The sequence below is a fragment of the Pipistrellus hanaki genome (genome assembly GCF_964339955.1).
Source record: "Pipistrellus hanaki genome assembly, chromosome: 2".
NCBI classification, from domain to species: Eukaryota; Metazoa; Chordata; class Mammalia; order Chiroptera; family Vespertilionidae; genus Pipistrellus; species Pipistrellus hanaki.
Window position 1 is genome coordinate 1934485 of NC_140504.1, and position 20034 is coordinate 1954518.

At 63.0% G+C, this 20034-nt stretch overlaps 2 protein-coding genes across 5 annotated transcripts in view; one reads left to right on the top strand and one right to left on the bottom strand.

The window, feature by feature from the left end:
- The window catches only part of KCNE2 (potassium voltage-gated channel subfamily E regulatory subunit 2), a 286345-nt gene extending 280660 nt beyond the window's left edge, over nucleotides 1-5685 (top strand). Inside the window, exon 3 of the mRNA XM_084873728.1 lies at nucleotides 5673-5685. The gene's annotated coding sequence lies outside the window, so the exon portion shown is untranslated. The remainder of the gene's footprint in view (nucleotides 1-5672) is intronic.
- The window catches only part of RUNX1 (RUNX family transcription factor 1), a 148977-nt gene extending 129261 nt beyond the window's left edge, over nucleotides 1-19716 (bottom strand). For all 4 annotated transcript variants that reach the window (XM_084873663.1, XM_084873661.1, XM_084873662.1 and 1 more), the window contains exons 1-2: nucleotides 19505-19716; nucleotides 19285-19395 (exon numbers count right to left, since the gene is read on the bottom strand). In XM_084873663.1, coding sequence (XP_084729789.1) covers nucleotides 19285-19342 — 58 coding nt within the window. In that variant the 5' untranslated portion in view covers nucleotides 19343-19395; nucleotides 19505-19716. The remainder of the gene's footprint in view (nucleotides 1-19284; nucleotides 19396-19504) is intronic.
- Nucleotides 19717-20034: the final 318 nt, after the last annotated feature.

The following is a 20034-nucleotide window of genomic DNA, read 5'->3' on the forward strand; positions in this document are numbered from 1 at the left end:
CGCTTCTGTGGTTCTGTCTTCTCTAACATGGGACGGCGCCCACCCACAGGCTCCTGCGGGGTTAGCGGGGGGTGATGCAGGCAGAACTCTGCTTGGGTCCAGGGCCTGGAATACAGCAGGCGCTCAATAGGTGTCCCCTTCCTCCGGCTCTGTGCTCAGTAGTGCTCAGCACTGCGCCCTTCCTGAGCCGCCTGCCGCTTCCCGCTCCAGTGCAGCGACGCCGAGGCCCGCGGCCTCCGCTGAGCTCCCTTCTGCAGGAGGAGGATGGAGCACAGGTTCCCCCCGGATGCTCACCAGGTCTGGAGCGCCGGCAATGGGCTCGGCCGATTTTATAAACAGCCAGAAGCCACCTGAGCGCGAGACGGAGGAATCTAGAAGGCGGCCGGTGAGGCCGGCCATTCCTGTCCCAGTCAGAAAGGGGGCGCTACCTCCACGTCAGGAGGCCGTCTTACTGGTTTCACACACACACTGAGCCGGGGAGTTGCCAAAAAGAGCACCTCCCCCCCCCCACCCCCCCAGACGCCCACAGCAGTCCGGGCGCTGCGGGAGGCTGCGGCCCCCGGCGGGCTGCTGCCAGCCACCGCCATCGTGGACATGTGACCCCGGACGCGTCACAGGCCGGGCTACGGCCCTCTGTCATCGCCTCTGCGTCCATTGGTCTGTGATCGTGCTCACCTGAGGAAGGAGCCATTAGGGACATGTCAGTGAGGTCTGCAGAGTAAATAGCGAGAATAATAACGCCTCCGTGTGGGTCGTTGCCCGGGAAAGGGAGAAAGTTCAAGGCCCTTCGTGGCCCGCGTCCTCCTCCCCCGGCGTCCTGGGCCTACACCAGCCTCGAGGGACCGCGATGTCCCCATAGACCGTGCCCTGGGCCGCGTCCCTGGCTCAGGAGGCCGGTCTCCCTCTCCCACTCCCCACGGCGTTAACCATGCTCTGACGTGGGTCTCCTCCTTTATCTGGGATAAAGTTGGCCTCGCCATCACTAGTCTGTCCTGGGTCACCCAGAGGCACGGGGCTCTCTATGGGGATCGAGCGCCACGCAGCTCCGACCAGAAGGACAGGGAGCTCGGCGAGCGGCTGTGCGGAGACGCTGGAGGAAGGAGAGGGGAAGATCGGAGGGTGAGGAGGGATGTTCCCCGAGGAGCTGCCGGCGGGGAGTCAGCAAGTTTGAAACCCGGCTCTCCGGAACCCGGAACCATAGCAGCTTCTTATTCACCCGGGAGCCGTGCCTCCAGCCCAGGGAGACAGGCCCGCACATGGTCTCTCTCGGTCCTGTGTGTTTGGACAGAGAAGAGCCAGAGAAGCAGATAGGAAAGTGCAGGAGGACAGCCGGAGGCTGGGCAGCTGAGAGGCCCCTGCAGGATCGGATCCGGGTGCTGGTCCTGCCCGTGGGCTCAGTCAACCCAACGGGGTCCATCTTCTGTGGCTGCGACGTTCTCTCTCTCTCTGTCCCTCTCTCTCTCCCTCCCTCCCTCCCTCTCGGTTGTTCTTTTTATGCCGTGCTGGAGAACACGGTGTTCCTCAGCTCGTGTGAAATGATTTCCAGGTTAATTCTCAATTGCAGCCTCTGCCCCGGAGGTCAGGGCGCTGGTTTCCAGCTAATGCTGTGGTTGCACCTGTGGTTACCCGCGGCCTCTTCATCTGCTCCGCTTATCTGATAGCAGGCAGATGGGGAAAGAGCTTTAATACCCCCCCCCCCCCCATCGGGGAGGGTGGCGATCGCTCACCGCATGGACCCGGGCCAGGCCGGCTGCTCAGGACAGGACGCCCGCCGGGCGCCGGACACCGGGGCCTGTCACACGGGAACTGGAGGAGGGGTCTCGGCTGGACGGCTTTTTCTCTCTCTTTCATTTATTTTTCTCACAAGCCCGGCCCAAGCGTCCCGTCCCGCACGCAGGAGGAAAAGCGATCTCGGCTGCTCTTAAACCGCGTCGTTTGCAGGACGGGGCAGCGAGGGGGTCCCTTAGGACAAAAAAGGGGGTGATGCCACGGGGAGGGGTGCTGGCGGGAGCAGCGGCAGAGCGGGGGGCGGGCTGCAGGGCAGGAAAGGAGGGGGTGGCGCGGGCGCTGCAGCGAGGACGGAACTTCTGCAAAAGCGCCGCCCGCGCGTTATCAGCGGCGCGCAGGCCTGTGGTTTTCTCGCTCTCGCAACCCCGCTTCAACTGCCGGTTTATTTTTCGACAAACAGGATGCCTCCATCTGAGGCCGTCAGCATCCCGGCTCTTCGAGAGAAAAGAGGTAGTGAGCCCCACCCCGGCGGCCAGGGGGGAGGGGCGGGGGGCTGCTGCTAGCAGCTTTCCAGAAAAGCGACCAGCCTGCAGGTGCAGCAGCTGGGAACGCAGCCGGAGGGGCGGGGGGGGGGGGAGGGGGGCGAGGCGGGGCCCCCTCACCCCTGCAGCCAACGGACTCCATCGCCCCCTCTCCACAGGCCTCCTAGCAAACAGGCCCAGGCCCTGGGGGCAGGGTGCGTGCTTAGGACGATGCTCCCCAAACTTTAATGGGTGTGCAAACGCCCGGGGCTTCTGTGAAAATGTCACAGCGGAGGGCTGGGCCTGAGGCTCCGCATGCCCACAAGGTCCAGGGTCACGCAGCTGCTGCCCAAAGCCACCCTCTGAGTGCAGGGAGATGCCTGTCTGACCGTTCTCCATCAATTTATTTTTTAAAATATATTTTCATTGATTTCAGAGAAGAAGGGAGAGGGAGAGGGAGAGGGAGAGGGAGAGGGAGAGAAACATCAATGATGAGAGAGAACCATGGATTGGCTGCCCCCTGCACGCCCCACACAGGGGATCGAGCCCACATGTGCCCTGACCGGGAATGGAACTGCAACCTCCTGGTTCATAGGTTGATGTTCAACCACTGAGCCACCCTGGCCAGGCGCCCACACACTGCTTGTGGAGAGCTCTCGTGGAGGCTACAAGCCACAATAAGAGGGCTCCACACCCCAGCGGGTCTCCATGGGAGCGGCAGCTGCTGAGCCCCGAGGTGATAGGAGAAGGGCGAGACGTGGGAAACACGTGAAAACACACAGAAACCCCACGCCAGTCGGGGTCTCTCCTGAGGAACACGTGCCCCTCGGGTCTGAGGTCCCCCACACGCATGCCGCCAGCGCTGTGCAGGACGCGGAGCCTGTACTGGAGGGTTTGGGGCCCTCCGAGCGCGGGGCACTGCCGTCACCCCAGGGGTGTCCGAGCCCCCTGATGCGCAGCAGGTCTGACCTGGGACCTGAGAGCCGGCCTGGACGGCACAGCCCGCGAGTGAGGCCCCAGAGGCCGCCCCACCTCTGCCGTCCGGGTCCCCCAGGAGGCCGGGGGCGGGGAGATGTGTTCCACTGACCTTCGCCCACCTGAGGCTCAGGACCATTTCCTTCTGACGTCACCCCCACCGGCCAGAGCAATTCTCCCGGCACAGAGCAATTCTCATGGGAGGACGGGGTCCGAGGGCCAGGACCACGGGGCCCGAGGGCCAGGACGACGGGGTCTGAGGGCCAGGACGACGGGGTCCGAGGGCACTGTGGCCCCGCCTCTCACGGTATTCAGAGCCCGGGGGCCTGCATTTCCCACAAGCGCCAGGGTAGTGACAGCTGCCAGGTTAGGGCCCCGTGGGCACCGTCAGCCCAGGTCTGGCTTCCACATCACGGCCCCCTCGGGAGCTGAGGTGCCCTCTTTGTGCCCATGAGCACCCCTGTCCCAGCCCCAGCCGGCTGGCTGCCTCGCTGGCTCCCTCATCTCCTGTGTCCGCCCAGCCCGCATGGAAGGCTCTGCCTCTGAGCCCTCCTGAGGCCACCGCTTCCGGCGCAGAAGGCTCCCGTGTTTCACTTTCCAGTTCTCCTTGCACGCGTGGGCCGGTCCGCATGGGGGAGGCGGGCAGAGCCCCCCGAGGGCAGTCGGTGCACATGGTCTTTGCATCCCAGGCCATGGCCTCACCCTGGGCCCGCGCACCTCAACCAGGCATTTCCCCATGACAAGATGGTCACTGCCCGCATGGTGCCCGAGGCTGAGCAGCCAGCCTGAGGCTCTGGGATCCGGAGGAGCTGGGAGGGGAAACGGGCTGGTGGGGAGAGGGCTGAGGACCTGCTGAGAAGCGCATGCAAGACTCAGAGGAAGCGGGAAGATGGGTATGGATCGCGGCTCATCTGTCTGCTGTCTACGAGGGAAAGAATTTCATTTTTAGATACACGCTCCGTCCTCTGCAATCCAGACGCTCAGGTCCGTGAAGCCAAGATCATGGGTTGGCTTTTTCCTCCCCCTGCCCCCGAGGACGGCCCCTCCCCACCGCCTCTGCTCCACCCCGCCTCCTCCTGCCCCGTGGTCACCCTGACGCCCACCTCCAGGCTAAGCGGGGGGCACTGCAGCGGTCACAGATGCAGGCTGAAAGAAGGGCGTAGAGCAACGATTTAGCAGAAGGCGGGCCACAACCCTCGAGTGTGAGCCCCACACGGGGAGGACTGTGGCATGCAAGCTGGGTTTCTTGCTTTTGCTGTCTAAACACAGAGCCCCATGGTTTCACTTTCAAGGGCAGCTCAGCAATATCACCTCTTAAGGCACCGCGGGGCTAAGTGGGGTGATGTATGAGGGCCGGGGAGGACCTGGCACTCAGAAGGTGCCAGTAACGCAGGGTTTCCCGCCGCTCAGCCCAGGGGTGTTTCCTGGGTAAAGCTTCCTGGTGTTTCAGAATATTCTGTGCGTCCGCCACTTCCACTGCCGTCCAGCACATGCCCACTGGCTCTCCTGCTGCCCCAACCCGCAGCTTCTCTCTGTTTTTATTTTTTATTTTATTTTTTTTTAATGTTTTTATTGATTTTTAGAAAGAGAGGAAGGGAGAGGGAGAGAGAGACAGAAGTATCAATGAGAGAGAATCATGGATCAGCTGCCTCCTGCATGCCCCACACTGGGGATCAAGCCGGCAACCTGGGCCTGTGCTCTGACCTGGAATCGAACCAGCGACCTCTTGGTTCTTGGGTCAATGCTCAACCACTGAGCCACAATGGCCGGGCCTTAGCGTCTCTCTGAAGGGAAGCGTTTGGCCTCTGTGGGAACACCTTCCTTCCTGGCTTCAGGCATGTGCCTGTTGGGGTCACCTCCTCGCCAGCTGGGTGGCCCCGACTCTGCTCCCAGGATTCTTCCCCCGTTATCCCCTCTCTCCAGCCTTCGAGCTGGCATCTCTCAATGCTCCCGCCAGCCCCGCCTTTCTACGCCGGGTTCCCTTGTCTGCTAACTGCCTCTTCCTCTTCCTCTTCCTCTGATACCCAAAGCCCTTCCGATAGGCTTCACGCTGGCTGCTTAAGGGGACAGCACCATCGCCCGCCACAAGTGCAGAGGTGAGGGCCCTTCTGTAAGAGCAAACAGACTGGGCCGTGAAGGGCTCGGAGGGCCCCGGGGCCACCGCCAGCGTGACTTCCAAGACCTCCCAGGTGACTTCCCAGCTTCAGGGACGGGGAGGGCTGCATTTCCCAGAAAGCAAAGCACCAAGGGGAACAGAGGGCAGCAACATGCCCTGCAGCCAGAGCCGGGCAGTGGGTTTCTCAGCCTCGTCACTGCCCTCAGCGTGGCCGGACACATCTCTGCTGTCCCCGCATCGGAGATGCTCAGGAGCTTCCGTGGCCTCTGCTGGTACCTACTGATCTTCCACCACAGCAGTGAGGTAGAAAGGTGATTCCAGACACTGCCAAGGTGCCCGGTGGGCAAAATTACCCCTCCCCTCTTACCCCGTCCTTCCAGGCAAGAACGGGGAAGGTGATTAGAATGGAGAAGAATATGGAAAAGGTCCGGAGAAAGGTCTTCCCTGGAGGAAGTTCCCAGGAACGACATAAGTAAATAAAAACAGAGACCCACTAAGCAGACCATGGGATGAGGAGACCACGTCTTAAGAAAAAGCATGAAGTTTGCCAGATAAGGAGGCATTCATTGCGACAAAGGGTCCATAAGGAACATTTCTCCACGGAGCACATAGGAGGCCTGCCTTCTCTGCCTGTGGGCGAAGGTGGGTGCTTCCGGGTGACTGAGGCCCAGGCCTGGCCGAGGGGGCTCAGGGCAGAGGGGCCTCGGAGGGGATGGGCGGGGTGGTGAGAACATGGCCTTCCTGTTGTCCCTGCAGATGTGGAAGGTCTGAGGGTGGACGGGGAGCACACACATGCAACATCGCCTGCCCAGCAGGTCGCTGAAGAGACATCCCCCCTCACCTGAGAGGTTCAGAGCGCCGGGCACAAGTGGAGAGGGCACTGGGCACGATGGGCTGGACGTGTGGCGGGACAGGCCACGTGCCCGCTCAGCGTCCGGAGAGACTTCATGGAGACAAGCAAGACTGAGAACTTAACGACGCGTCTACTGGGAGCTATTTGCCAAAACTCTTCTGTTTCTCCACTAACTTCCTTTCCGAACAGGAAGCACAGGTGACGTTTTCCCACTAAAAGGGCCTCTCTGAGGGGACGCAGGGAACAGGGAGCTCCTTGCTGTTCTCTGTTGACACCGTGGAGGTCACGCTGTGAGAAAGAGGCTGTACCTCACGGTCGGGCCTGTGACTGTGAAGGCTCGGTCATGGACGTTTACTTTCCTCACAGGCATGTACTTCAAGCATAGACCGACCCTCTCAGGCACAGGAAGAAGCCCTTGGACTGGTGTTTCTCACATGCTTCTTGCATACTTGCCTGCCTCCCAAAGGGACACCCACAGGATCTGCAGCCGGCACTCTAGACTGAAGTGGAACCAGCCCCATGCTCCTCTTTGCCTAATACCCCCCTCACTTCCTCCTGGTCTTAGCTGGCACAGGAGTTAAGGGGGAAGCAAGTCGGGTTACTTGATCCCTGCCGTGGTTCTGGGGGTGGAGAGACGAATGTGCCCTCTTCTGCTGATACCCACTGAGATTTCTACCTCAACACTGAGCATACGGCTGCTCAAGCTCCATGTCTCTACCTACTCACCTGTCCATCCATCCATCCAACCATCCATCATCCATCCATCCACCCATCCAAACATCCATTATCCATCCATCCATCCAAACATCCATCCATCCTTCCTTCCATCCACCCACCCATCCATCCAAGCATCCATCCATCCAACCATCCATTATCCATCCATCATCCACCTACCTATCCATCCAACCATCCAACCATCCATCATCCATCCATCCATCCAAACATCCATCATCCATCCATCCATCATTCATCCATCCATCCATCCAAACATCCATCATCCATCCATCCATCATCCATCCATCCATCCATCCAAACATCCACCCATCCAAACATCCATCATCTATCCATCCATCATCCATCCATCCATCCAAACATCCATCCATCCTTCCTTCCATCCACCCACCCATCCATCCAAACATCCATCCATCTATCCATTATCCATCCATCATCCACCTACCTATCCATCCAATCATCCATCCATCCATCCATCCATCCATCCATTCATCCATTTATCCATCCATCCAACCATTATCCATTCATTCAACATTTGTTGAGTGCTCATACCCTGCCAGGCATTGTGAATGGAGAGAAAAACGAGACATGAACATCTCTCAAAGAATTAAGTCTCTGGGAGAATACACTTATACACAGAAAACCCTGAATTCCAAATCTTCGAAAGTGCTACGTTGATATACAGACTGAATAAAGGAGCCAGAACTAGAGCGTGGCTTTTGCAGAGTATCCCTCTGGTCCCCGCTGCTCAGGGCGTGAACGCTGTGCCCAGCCCTGTCTGTGACGGGGCTCGGGGGAGGCCTGCTCTCTGCCCCCCAGCACCCTTTGCAGATCCATGTCCCAGGCCTTACAGCCGGCATAGCGACTCCCGTCCACTGAACAACAGCCCCGCTGGGTGGCTGCAATGACGCGGCTGCCAGACGTCCTGGGAGCCAGGGACATGGTGCAGAGCCGGAGAAGCACCCGCCCAGAGCGGAGGTGCAGGTAACTTCTATTAACTCTTCCATTCTCTGCAGGCCCTCGAAGCCATCATTATCTGGTTTTCCTTTATTCCCTCTCTTCTAGATTCCAGGAGTCCCCCTCAGAGCCATGCTGGCAGCCCCATTGTAAAAGGGAGGCACTGGTCAAACCAGGCTCGGCAGGGTCAGAGTAAGGGCGCTGTGCTCTCTAACTCAGACTCCAAGGGTTACAGCCCCGGCTTTGTCCGGAAGGTCGTTCAGCCATCCAGTCTAATTAGCATATTATGCTTTTATTATTGTAGATATATTTATTGATTTCAGAGAGGAAGGGAGAAGGAGAGAGAGAGAAACATCAATGATGAGAGAGAATCACTGACCGGCTGCCTCCTGCATGTGCCCCACATTGGTGATGGACCCGTAACTCAGGCCTGTGCCCTGAATCAAACCGTGACCTCCTGGTTCCTAGGTTGATGCTCAAACCCTGGGCCATGCCAGCCGGGCCTCCTAAGGCTTTTGATGATGCGAGATGACGGAGGCGACGTGCCCGGGGCACAGTGAGCACTTGGCCAAAGCTCGCTCGTCGACCTTGTCATCATCGATGAGGCACCAGGTAACTGCCAGCCCCTGGCGCCCTGAGCCTGGCCGGCCCCCTCCCCCTCATTTGGGGGTGACTCGGCCGAGAGCCCCCAAAGGGCCCAGAGGACAATGGGGTCCAGCCTGTCTGTGGGGATGGGCACCGAGGGCTCCCCTCAAACTTCTGCGCCTCCCGATTGCGTGGCCTTTGTTGGAACGTGGAGCAGAGAGATGAGGGTCTGAGACAACCCTGTCTCCTGTGGAAATGACGGGTTGGACCCCCAAGCAGAAAGAGGGCATTTGGAGTCACAAGGGTTCCCAAAATATCACCTCCATGGTCGCGGCGGCGTCTGCACTCCCTGAGGGACCCCCTCTGAGAGAGGAGAGCAGCTCGGGGCCCGGCACCTCCCCAAGGAGCCGCTCACTCATTGCTGTTCTATTGCGGGCGCGGTCCACTCAGCGCCTTCAGTCTGTCCCCATTGGGGTGCTGCACAGCAATGGCGAGAGGCTGGCGGACCCCTGCCTTCTCCCTGACCGGGACCCCTGGCTGGGAGGGGGCCCCTGGCTGTGAGGGGGACCCCTGCCTTCTCCCTGAGCGGGACCCCTGGCTGTGAGGGGGACCCCTGGCTGTGAGGGGGACCCCCGGCTGTGAGCGGGACCCCTGGCTGTGAGGGGGACCCCTGGCTGTGAGGGGGACCCCTGGCTGTGAGGGGGACCCCCGGCTGTGAGTGGACCCCTGGCTGTGAGGGGGACCCCTGGCTGGGAGAGGACCCCCTGGCTGTGAGGGGGACCCCTGGCTGTGAGCGGACCCCTGGCTGTGAGGGGGACCCCTGCCTTCTCCCTGAGCGGGACCCCTGGCTGTGAGGGGGACCCCTGGCTGGGAGAGGACCCCCTGGCTGTGAGGGGGACCCCCGGCTGTGAGCGGACCCCTGGCTGGGAGGGGGCCCCTGGCTGGGAGGACGTGTGTCTGATGGTTCCCCATCTCGGATGTAGCCAGCACTGGCCCCTTCCCGGGGCCCTGAGGCGCGGCGGAGGCCATGGCCGAGCCCCTCGGCACCTTTCCCGTGAACAAGCATATTTCCTGTCCCGGTCACTCAGATTTCCCTGAAGATGTGCCCCGAAGCCAGCCTGGTTCACCACGAAGTTGCCTACGGGTGCCGCGGGCCCTCTGGGTGCCGGGGAGGGCGGCCAGCTGATGGGGAGACAGGCCTGGGCGCCACGGATACAAGAGGCGTCTGCCAAGCAGCACCAGCCACCCGAGTCCAGTGTCTGCCAACTCCAGGGGGCAGGAGCGGAGCCCACCCAGTTTCTGGTTCCGATTCTGGTGCTGACGAGCAATGGGACCTTGGACCAGTGGATATCTCTGATGCCCTGATTACTCCAGGCAAAACCCGCAGAAAAATCATATATATCTATATGTATAAAAGGCTGAGTGATCCACTGTACATCCATCCGGCCGACTGTCCAGCTGTCTGACCAGCCAGTACATATGACGCGTGTTGGCAATTTAAAAACGGACGTTGACGAGCGCATGCACAATACATATAAAGCCCTCACTGGTGCCATTCACATGCATGTTTTAATTTTATAATACTATATTATATAAACTATTTTGACACGTAATTTTTTGCAGTCATGTAATTACCACACAGATATTTCTCTAATTCACTTCCTTTCACGGTGCACGAATCCATGCACCGGGCCACTAGTATAATATAATGCACATCTCCATAAAGATCCACGGTTCCAAATGCCACCACACTACAGAGAACTACATATGCCACTGTATGTCGAAGACTCACCCACACGGATACCAACGCCTCATCGCTCATTTGTTATGTAAAGAGATCCACAGGCCTCTCCATACAATCGCCCCTTTGTCAGGTACACGCCCTGGGGAAGCCCGGGGGAGGCCCGGCCTGTGTGTGTGTGTGTGTGTGTGTGTGTGTGTGTGTGTGTGAATAGGAAGGAACACGAAGGGAACAGACTGCCCATTGTCGCCCTGGTCCTCCCCGGAGCACACTCTCAGCGCTGGCGTTTGTTTAAGGTGGTTCAATCAGTGTCCCTCTCCCAGGGCTGAGTCACCAGGCCTGATCTTCGCACCCACTGGCTCAATGGGACCGTGGCGGGCGTGTAGGGTGGGAGGGGGCTGTTCCGCCCGTCGTCAGCCCCTAGGGCAGGTCCTCCTGCCACTCCCGCGGCACACCGGCCTCCGGAGGGGGGGGGGGGGAGCCTACCCTCCCGGAGGCTGAGCTGCGGCTTCCCTGCTGGTGGTCCCGGACCCTGGGGGGCCGTGGACATGACGCTTTCAGACGGCACGGTGACGGCTGTGACGGGGTTGGCCGCGTGCGCGGTGACCGCCGGCGAGCTGACACGGAGGTCAGGGGCGCACAGAGGCGGGTAACGAGGAGCAGCAGCCGGTGGCCGGCACCAACGCTGCTGCCGGAACGGCACCTCCACTGTGTCTCCCCAGAACCGCAGGTCTTTGGGGCCTTTCCGTGCCGATCACAAATGAGAAGCCCGCCCTGACCAGTTTGGCTCAGTGGATAGAGTGTCAGGCTGCAGACTGAAAGGTCCCGGGTTCGATTCCAGTCAAGGGCATGTACTTGGTTGTGGGCACATCCCTAGCAGGGGGTGTGCAGGAGGCAGCTGATGGATGTTTCTCTCTCATGGATGTTTCTAACTCTCTATTCCTCTCCCTTCCTCTCTGTAAAAACTCAGTAAGATATATAAACACACACACACACACACACACACAAACAACAACAACAAACAAACACACACACAAACAAAAAAACAAAACAAATGAGAAGCGTGGAGGCTGGGCGAGCCACATGGCTCGGCTTAGAAGCAGAAAACCTCCTGCATGGAGTGCGGAGGGAGCCCGCCCTCCAGACCCCCCCCCCCGGGCGGCCGGCCAGGGTCCCATGCAGCCGCTCTCTGCCCCGGCCGCTGAGTGCGCTTACAGCACAGCCCCGCCTGGAAGCTGACTCCTGCAGTGCTTTCTGGGTCTTTAGGATCAACTGAAGAAAAGCCTGGAAACCTACATTTTCAGGAGCAGGACAGCTCTGAGGGGTTCTCCCGGGCAGAGCTTGATGTATCGCTCACATCACACGTCATTCTCCTCACAGGTGCCGGAGGATCTTTTTAGGGCCCCTGGGCTTTCTGCACAGAGGACATCGGACAGACCGGGAGGCAACGCCGACGGCTCCGAGGAAGGGGTGGGGCCTGCGGAGGGTCCGGAGAGTCTCCCTCCCCCAGAGCGCATGGTCCGGGCCTGACAAGGCGCGGCCTTGATGTGGGACCGATGGCCCCCGCGTGGCCGTGGACACAGGGGAGCGTCCATCCCGGCCTGCTGAACAGGCCCGCCGTCCGTCCGAGACTTCCTGTCCGTCCCCGTCGGGCCCCATCATTCCTGGGGGCGCTCACAGGTTCAGAAGAGGCCCCTCTACAAGGAGACACACAGGGCCTCGCTGGTGTGGCTCAGCGGAGAGAGCGTCAACCTGCGGGTTGAAGGGTCCCAGGTTCGATTCCCCATCAGGCACATGCCTGAGCTGTGGGCTTGGGCCCCGGTAGGGGGCGTGTAGGAGGCAGCTGATCCATGCTTCTCTCATCATGGATGTTTCTATCTCTCCCTCCCTCTCCCTTCCTCGCTGAAATCAATAAAAACATATTTAAAATAAAAATAAATAAAAGTGGACACACAGGGCCACGAACTGGGTGGCAGGTCACCCACAGAATCCACGCGTCTCTCAGTGAACATCGATGCTGCCACCAAACAGGTGAGCCTTTTACACTATTCCTTCTTTCGGAGAAAAGCATGATGGCAGTGTGTGTGTGTGTGTGTGTGTTTCCTCTTTTTCACGAGGCCTCGGCTCTCAGGGAGAGACTGACATCCAGACTCAGAAAGGCGGCGGGAACAGTGATTACGAAGCAGGAACCATCCGTGACCTGCAGGAACGCAAGGCCTGGCGAGCGTTTGTCTCCCACAGCGGCCCCTCTGACTGCCCGCTTGTCCCCAAGACGAAAGCCCCAGGTTAAGCCACGGAGGCCACGGGCAGAAAGCGTGGCTCCAGAGACCACAGAAAGGATTCTCCTTAGACACAGTCTGAGGTGTGGGGCCAGGAGGCGTGAGAATTCGAAAGGGTGAGGAAGAGGAGACAGGAAACCATGGCTAGCTTCCGAGAGACGGGGAGCCGCGGCCAGGTGAGGAGTCCATGGCGACCCTCCCGCTGACACCTCCGCTTCTCTCAACCCCCCCCCCCGAACATCCAACGGAACCTGGGCTTTGACACGAACAAGCTGTGACCGTGAGGGCAGCCCCCGCCCTGCCCGTCTCCGCCGCTTTCAGTAAATCAAGAGTAAATGTCACACCTCCCCCCGTGCCCCCAGCTGCCACCACCCCTGGCAGGCAGGGCTGCAGGGGGACCGGCTGCGCGGGCACTGTCAGAGCGTTGCCAAGGCCACGCGGATGGAGGCATAACCGGGGAAGCGCGACCTCGGAGTGGGCTTTGCAGGCGGGTCCAGTCCCACCTCCTTCCTCCGCTCCCTCCACGCCACGGCTGGGAAGCGGCAGCTCCGTGTCAGGGGCACCTCCGGCCAGCGGCCTTGTGCATGGCTCAGGCCTGGCGACACGGCGGGGCAGCCTGCAGGGAGGGGCCTGGAGACACAGAGGGGCAGCCTGCAGGGAGGGGGCTGGAGACACAGAGGGGCAGCCTGCAGGGAGGGGGCTGGAGACACAGAGGGGCAGCCTGCAGGGAGGGGCCTGGAGACACAGAGGGGCAGCCTGCAGGGAGGGGGCTGGAGACACAGAGGGGCAGCCTGCAGGGAGGGGCCTGGCGACACAGAGGGGCAGCCTGCAGGGAGGGGTCCTGTCCCGTGCCGGTCCCCCCAAGAGCAGCGCTGAGGCCTCCGTCCCCTTCCTGGCGGCCAGAGCTCAGCCTCCCGGAGCTACACTGGAGCCCCGAGTCCCGCACACCGGCCGCACTGCTCATCCAGACCGGCCTGCCCAGCAGACAGACCCCTGCCCACCCCGGAGGCCCCTGCGGCCAGACTCCGGTCTGCGCACCAGCCAACGCCCGCTGACCAGCCCCGCCCCACTCCCGCAGCGTGGCGGCCATCGAACGCGCATCATCTCCCCTCCTTCGGTGGCACAGCTTCTCTCTCCCTCTCGCTGCCTTCCCTCTCCCGCACCACTGAGTGCTGCCAGGGCGAGGGGGAGCGGGGAGGGGAGATTTAAAACGGACAGGGCATGCGAGCATGTCTGTCCGGCAGAGGGACGTCCGTGCCCCCCGCACGCCTGTCCCCGCCCTGTCCCAGCACAGCTCCGAGGCCCGGACAGCTGTGTGCTCAGGGTGCTCTCCGCCATGTCCCCCCTCCGCCATGTCCCCCCGCCCAGGTCTTCTCCTCGATGTCCTCCTCCAGCACCTTCCCGGTTCCCTCAGGGCTGCGGGCTCTCAGTGAGCAGCTCCGTTCCCGGGGGCCAGCCAGGAAGACACGCCAGAGGAGGCTCCTGTAACCCAGCACAAGGCCCGGCCGGAGGAGGCCAGAGCAGGGTGGGCCCGGAGCAGCGCTGTCGTGGATTACACTTGGCGGGCCTTCGGGGGCACACGGTTCAGACTGCTCTGAGGACAGAGGGGCCCCTGGTGACTAAGGTGCTCCCCAAGCCCCTCGGGGCATCTGCCCCCAGCTCCGGGCCGGCTGCTGCCCCCGTTGCCCCGTGCCGCCCCGGGCGTGGGAGCAGGGGCCAGGCCTCCGGCAGCCGCCCGCCCCGGGCACAGCGCCCCCTGGGAAGGCTCTGCGGGCAGGGCTGCTCCCGGAGGAAGGCGCCCGGTGGCCTCTCTCGGGGCCGTGTTGCTGTGAGGATCTAAGCGTTTCCAAACCACTCTGTCACTGAACAGCCCTCTGCCCTGCGTGAAGGTGCACAGGCAGAGGTGTGAAGGTGCACAGGCAGAGGTGTGAAGGTGCACAGGCAGAGGTGTGAAGGTGCACAGGCAGAGGGGTGAAGGTGCACAGGCAGAGGGGTGAAGGTGCACAGGCAGAGGGGTGAAGGTGCACAGGCAGAGGGGTGAAGGTGCACAGGCAGAGGGGTGAAGGTGCACAGGCAGAGGTGTGAAGGTGCGCAGGCAGAGGGGTGAAGGTGCACAGGCAGAGGTGTGAAGGTGCGCAGGCAGAGGGGTGAAGGTGCGCAGGCAGAGGGGTGAAGGTGCGCAGGCAGAGGGGTGAAGGTGCACAGGCAGAGGTGTGAAGGTGCGCAGGCAGAGGGGTGAAGGTGCGCAGGCAGAGGGGTGAAGGTGCACAGGCAGAGGTGTGAAGGTGCGCAGGCAGAGGGGTGAAGGTGCGCAGGCAGAGGGGTGAAGGTGCGCAGGCAGAGGGGTGAAGGTGCGCAGGCAGAGGGGTGAAGGTGCGCAGGCAGAGGTGTGAAGGTGCACAGGCAGAGGTGTGAAGGTGCGCAGGCAGAGGGGTGAAGGTGCGCAGGCAGAGGGGTGAAGGTGCACAGGCAGAGGGGTGAAGGTGCGCAGGCAGAGGCGTGAAGGTGCGCAGGCAGAGGTGTGAAGGTGCGCAGGCAGAGGGGTGAAGGTGCGCAGGCAGAGGGGTGAAGGTGCGCAGGCAGAGGTGTGCGTGCAGACAGATTTCACGCCCGCCCGCCGCTCAGAGCGGGGCAGTTTCATACCCGCCCGCCGTGTGAGAGCATGGGCTCCCCCTGGCCCGGGGGGCCCATCCTCCGCACCGGCACCCAGCACCCAGGAAGGCGCCCGGGGAGCCCTGGGCCGGGGGAGCGGGAGAGGGGGACCTTGCTGAGGCAGCCCCTCGGGACGGGCCTGGGTGCGCCCCTACATGCCCACGCGGCGCCTCACTCCTATGTCTCAGGATGGGCCCAGCTGGGTCCTCACGGGGTCATCAGGATTCCACGCGGTCTTTGGCGTGGGCCCCGGCTCTTCCTGAGACGCCGGCCTCTCGAGTCAGGAGCCAACACGTTTCTGCTGCTGAAACCCCTGGAAGTGGGCCTGTGGGCCTGTGGGCCTGTGGGTCTGTGGCCGGTGGCCTGTGGGCCTGTGGCCGGTGGGCCTGTGGGTCTGTGGGCCTGTGGCCTGTGGCCGGTGGGCCTGTGGCCTGTGGCCGGTGGGCCTGTGGCCAGTGGGTCTGTGGCCTGTGGCCTGTGGGCCTGTGGCCTGTGGGTCTGTGGGCCTTTGCCCTGTGGGTCTGTGGGCTGGTGGGCCTGAGGCCTGTGGGCCAGTGGGCCTGTGCCCTGTGGGCCAGTGGGCCTGTGCCCTGTGGGTCTGTGGGCCTGTGGCCTGTGGCCGGTGGGCCTGTGGGCCTGTGGCCTGTGGCCTGTGGCCAGTAGGTCTGTGGGCCAGTGGGCCTGAGGCCTGTGGCCTGTGGCCGCTGGGTCAGTGGGCCAGTGGGCCTGAGGCCTGTGGGCCTGTGGGCCAGTGGGCCGGTGGCCTGTGGGCCTGTGGGCCAGTGGGTCTATGGGCCGGTGGGCCTGTGGGCCAGTGGGTCTATGGGCCGGTGGGCCTGTGGGCCAGTGGGCCTGTGCCCTGTGGGCCAGTGGGCCTGTGCCTGTGGGCCTGTGGGCCAGTAGGTCTGTGGGCCAGCGGGCCTGAGGCCTGTGGCCTGTGGGTCAGTGGGTCTGTGGGCCAGTAGGTCTGTGGGCCAGCGGGCCTGAGGCCTGTGGCCTGTGGGTCAGTGGGTCTGTGGGCCGGTGGGCCTGTGGGCCTGTGGCCTGTGGCCGGTGGGCCTGTGGGCCTGTGGCCTGTGCCCTGTGGGCCTGTGGGCCAGTAGGTCTGTGGGCCAGTGGGCCTGAGGCCTGTGGCCTGTGGCCGGTGGGTCAGTGGGTCTGTGGGCCTGGTTACGTGGCCGCAGGAAATACTACAGACTCCCCCGCACACAGACTCAGGCGTCCACGCCGCCTGTGCCTTCACGCCCTCTGGAGCCGCCTGCCTTGTGAATATGTTTCGGGAACCAGTGGCACAGGGTCTCTCAGGGAAGCTGGCACCCCCGCCAGAGGCACCGTCCCGCCTGAGACGCCGCGGAGGGGGCGGCGGCCTGAGCTGGGGGCGGCGGTTCTAGGAACTGAGGCCCGTGTCACTTCTAAGCCCCAGGCCTCCTGAGGTTTCAGGTGCCGATGCTTCCCTCGCTCCCCCCCTCCCTCCCCCCCCCACCCCCGCTCTCTGTCCCCCATGGTCTTTGGGGCGCCACGGGGCACCTGGCACAGGGAGCAGGGTGGGAGTCCTGCGAGAAGCTCATGGGGCACAGCCTGCGTGGTGATTCCGGGGGTTTGGTTTGCCGGTGTGGCCGGCCAGGGCGTGCTGTGCCATGCAGTACTGTGCGGTGGGCTCTGGGCCAGACCGCGGCACCCCGCAGCCAGCCGCCGGACTCCCCCGAGAAGGCGCGCTGCTTTGCGGGCCCACGCCTGTTCCTCCCCCAGTGCCACGGGCGTCTCGCCAAGAGGGAGAGTGGTTTTCTCTGTGAGAGCGGCATGGACCAGGGGCGTGCCATCGGGGGGATGGCGGTGTCTCCCTCTGGCGCGGCCGCAGCTGAGGAGAACACGCTACCTGTCACATCACAGGCAGCGCAGGCACCGGCTGGGCCCCGCGGACAGCTGGGCCGGGCCGGGGCTGAGCACGCGAGCGAGGAGCGAGGACCAGGCAGAGGGGGGGACGGAGCGGGCTGGGGCCTGAGGACAGCGGTCACTCTGCAGCTGAGGGGGGAGCTGTCCCCAGAGGGGAGCCGCCGGCATGTGGGGGTCACCCTGAGCAGCGTGAAGGGGAACTGCGAGGTCCCTGCTTCTCTGACCCTGACCTCCAGAGGCCCCATTCCTTTCTGAGTGTGACCACTGCAGGGTCCCGGGCAGGGTCCCGGGCCCCTCCCTCCAGCCCCCCAGCCACCTGCCCCTGGCGGGCTCTCCATCCCTGGCTCCCAGCCGGGCTGGGCAGGGACCGTGCCCGGGCCGCAGGACTGAGCAGCTGTGTTCGGGCAGCACCCTCCCTTCCCGGGGTCTGTGCGGGCCCCGGGCCCCGGCCCCCTGGACCGTCTGCCCGGCCAGGGCACAGGCAGGCGGCACGCACACCGACACCCAGCCTGCCGCCGTGCCCTGCTTCCTTCCCGACCCTGCCTTCCGCTGCGGAGCGGAGGATTGTGGCGCGGAGGGGGGAAGCGAGAAGCAGGAGGGTCCCGCTGCTGGCGCTGCGCACGCTGCTTCCTGGAGGCCCGGAGGAAGTGGGGGAGGGTGTCGGGAGGCGGTTCGCAGCTCCTCTCAGCAGCGGGCGGGCCGTGACTCACGCAGCGCGTGATTCAGCTTCGCCTGTCCGGCTGCCGGGAAGGCCCGGGCCCCTCCGTGCGGCGCTCTGAGCCGTTCTCGCTCTCCTCCCCGCCCCCGGGCCCCCCCAGCACACGTGCACGCAGCCCCTCCCAGCGCTGGGGCTCCAGGGCCCCGAGCCACCCGCCCGGCACTCACAGCGGCGCTGGCTGTGACAGTGGCTGAGCCCCCACATTCCGCTCCCGGCGGCGCGAACCAGCGGTGAGTCACAGGCACTGTTGGGGCGGCCAGAGCTTCAGCCGACAACGATTCCCCCAAACCCACCGCTCCGCCCGCGCTGCCAGCCCACCGCCAGCCACGCGGGCGGCCGGCCCCACTGGGTGCCTGTGGGCACCTGGTCTGTGTTGGTTTAGGCACGGTCCTCCTTTCTCACCAGAAACAGCCAATGAGCAGAAACATGCACATGCACACACACACACACACACACACACACTCACACACTCACACACTCACATACACTCACACATTCACATACACTCACACATACACACACTCACACATACACACACTCACACATTCACACACACACACATGCTCATACACTCACACACATGCTCATACACTCACACATACACACACTCACACACTCACACATACACTCACACACTCACACATACACACACTCACACATTCACACACACACACACACGCTTATTCACTCACACACACGCTCATACACACACGCTCACACATACACACACTCACACACACACACGTTCATACACTCACACACACTCACACACTCACACGCTCACACACTTATACCCTAACACACACTCACACGCTCCCCCTCACAGCTCCCTCCCGGCTCTCCCTCCGCGCGGGGACAGGAGCTCAGTCAGGGTTCCACACTGGCTGCCCAGCAGCACGCTGCCGTCTCATGACCCAGCGCCACGCGCTTAGCGTAGGAGACTTCTTACTGCGCGGACTCTACGTGACAGCCGCTCCCTCTCTCTGCAGGACACCGCGGCCTGCGCACGGGGACCACAGGGCACCGCACAGCACCCTCAGCCCGGCTCTCACCCCGGGGGTGGCCCCTCTGCACTCAGCCTCCCGGCCCAGGGCAGCCACTGCCCCCGAGGTCCCCGGCGGGTCCAGGGCATGTCTGTGAGTCTGTCCTGCCCCGGCCCGGCCCCGGCCCCTGCTCCTGCCCCTGCCCGTGCCAGCTCGGCCCTCCTGGCCGGTGTGCAGGCTGGAGCGCGGCCGCGGGGCGCAGAGCTCGGCGGCTCAGCCCGCACCGCTGCGGGACAGCGGACAAACCCACAGGCCTCCGTGAGCCGCCCAACCACGGGCCTTCCCGGAGCAGCCGGCTCCCGTGCCAGCGTTCCCGGCACCGACCGCGCCAACGGCTCCGCTCGCCAGCCGCCTCCCGAGCTGCCGTCCAGCAGCCGGTAACCCAATAGCCCGGAATCGCAGCCCGCGTTCGCCTTCCTCCCCCAAGCGACGCCGGGCGGCCCCCGTGACCGCGCCCTGCAGGCCGCCGAGATGAGACGGCGTGTACTCACCCCGCATGAAGCACTGTGGGTACGAAGGAAATGACTCAAACATGCTCTCCGAGGCCATGGCCGCTGCTCCAGGCTCCTCTCCGGAAGGCCGGTCCCCGCGAGGGCTTCACCCTGGGGGGAGCCAGAGGGTCATTGCTGTTGCCTCACCCCAGCCTGGGCTCCCACATCTCTTCCCGCCCCCCCCCTACATCTGGGGCTCCGAGCCCTGTGAACAATGTACCTTTGCAAAGCAAATATTCAAATTGTTAAAGATTAAAAAAAAAACCCCAGCGGAGCCTGGCTGTGGCTTGGGGATGCTCGCCGCCCTGCGAAACCCTGTGGTTTGCAGCTGTGTGATTCCTCCTGCCGCTGACCACCGCGCCCGCGCCGCCCGCTGACTCTGCCAGCCGCCCCACTTGTGGTTCTGTGGTTGTTGTTGGGGCCCAGAGAAGTTTTCACACAACCCAAATGACAAATTTAACTGTTCCCCTTTCCCGGCGCCTGCTCATTGGCCCGGCCCGTCACGTGACTTCCATGATGTCAATTTTTTTTTTTTTTACACTTTCGGAGCCTTGCCCTTCCTCCACCTGCCCCCCGCCCCGCCCCCGCCCCCCGGGCTGGGCAGGAAAGCAGCCCCGAGACATTGCGAGACGGTGACCGGCCCACGTGACTCAGGCCTGTGAGAGGGGGCTCTGCGGGGAGGGCGGCCGCGGCCTGCGGTGCGTGTGGCTTGGGAGCGCTCGCTGTGCTGGTGAGGGCGGCACTGCTGCT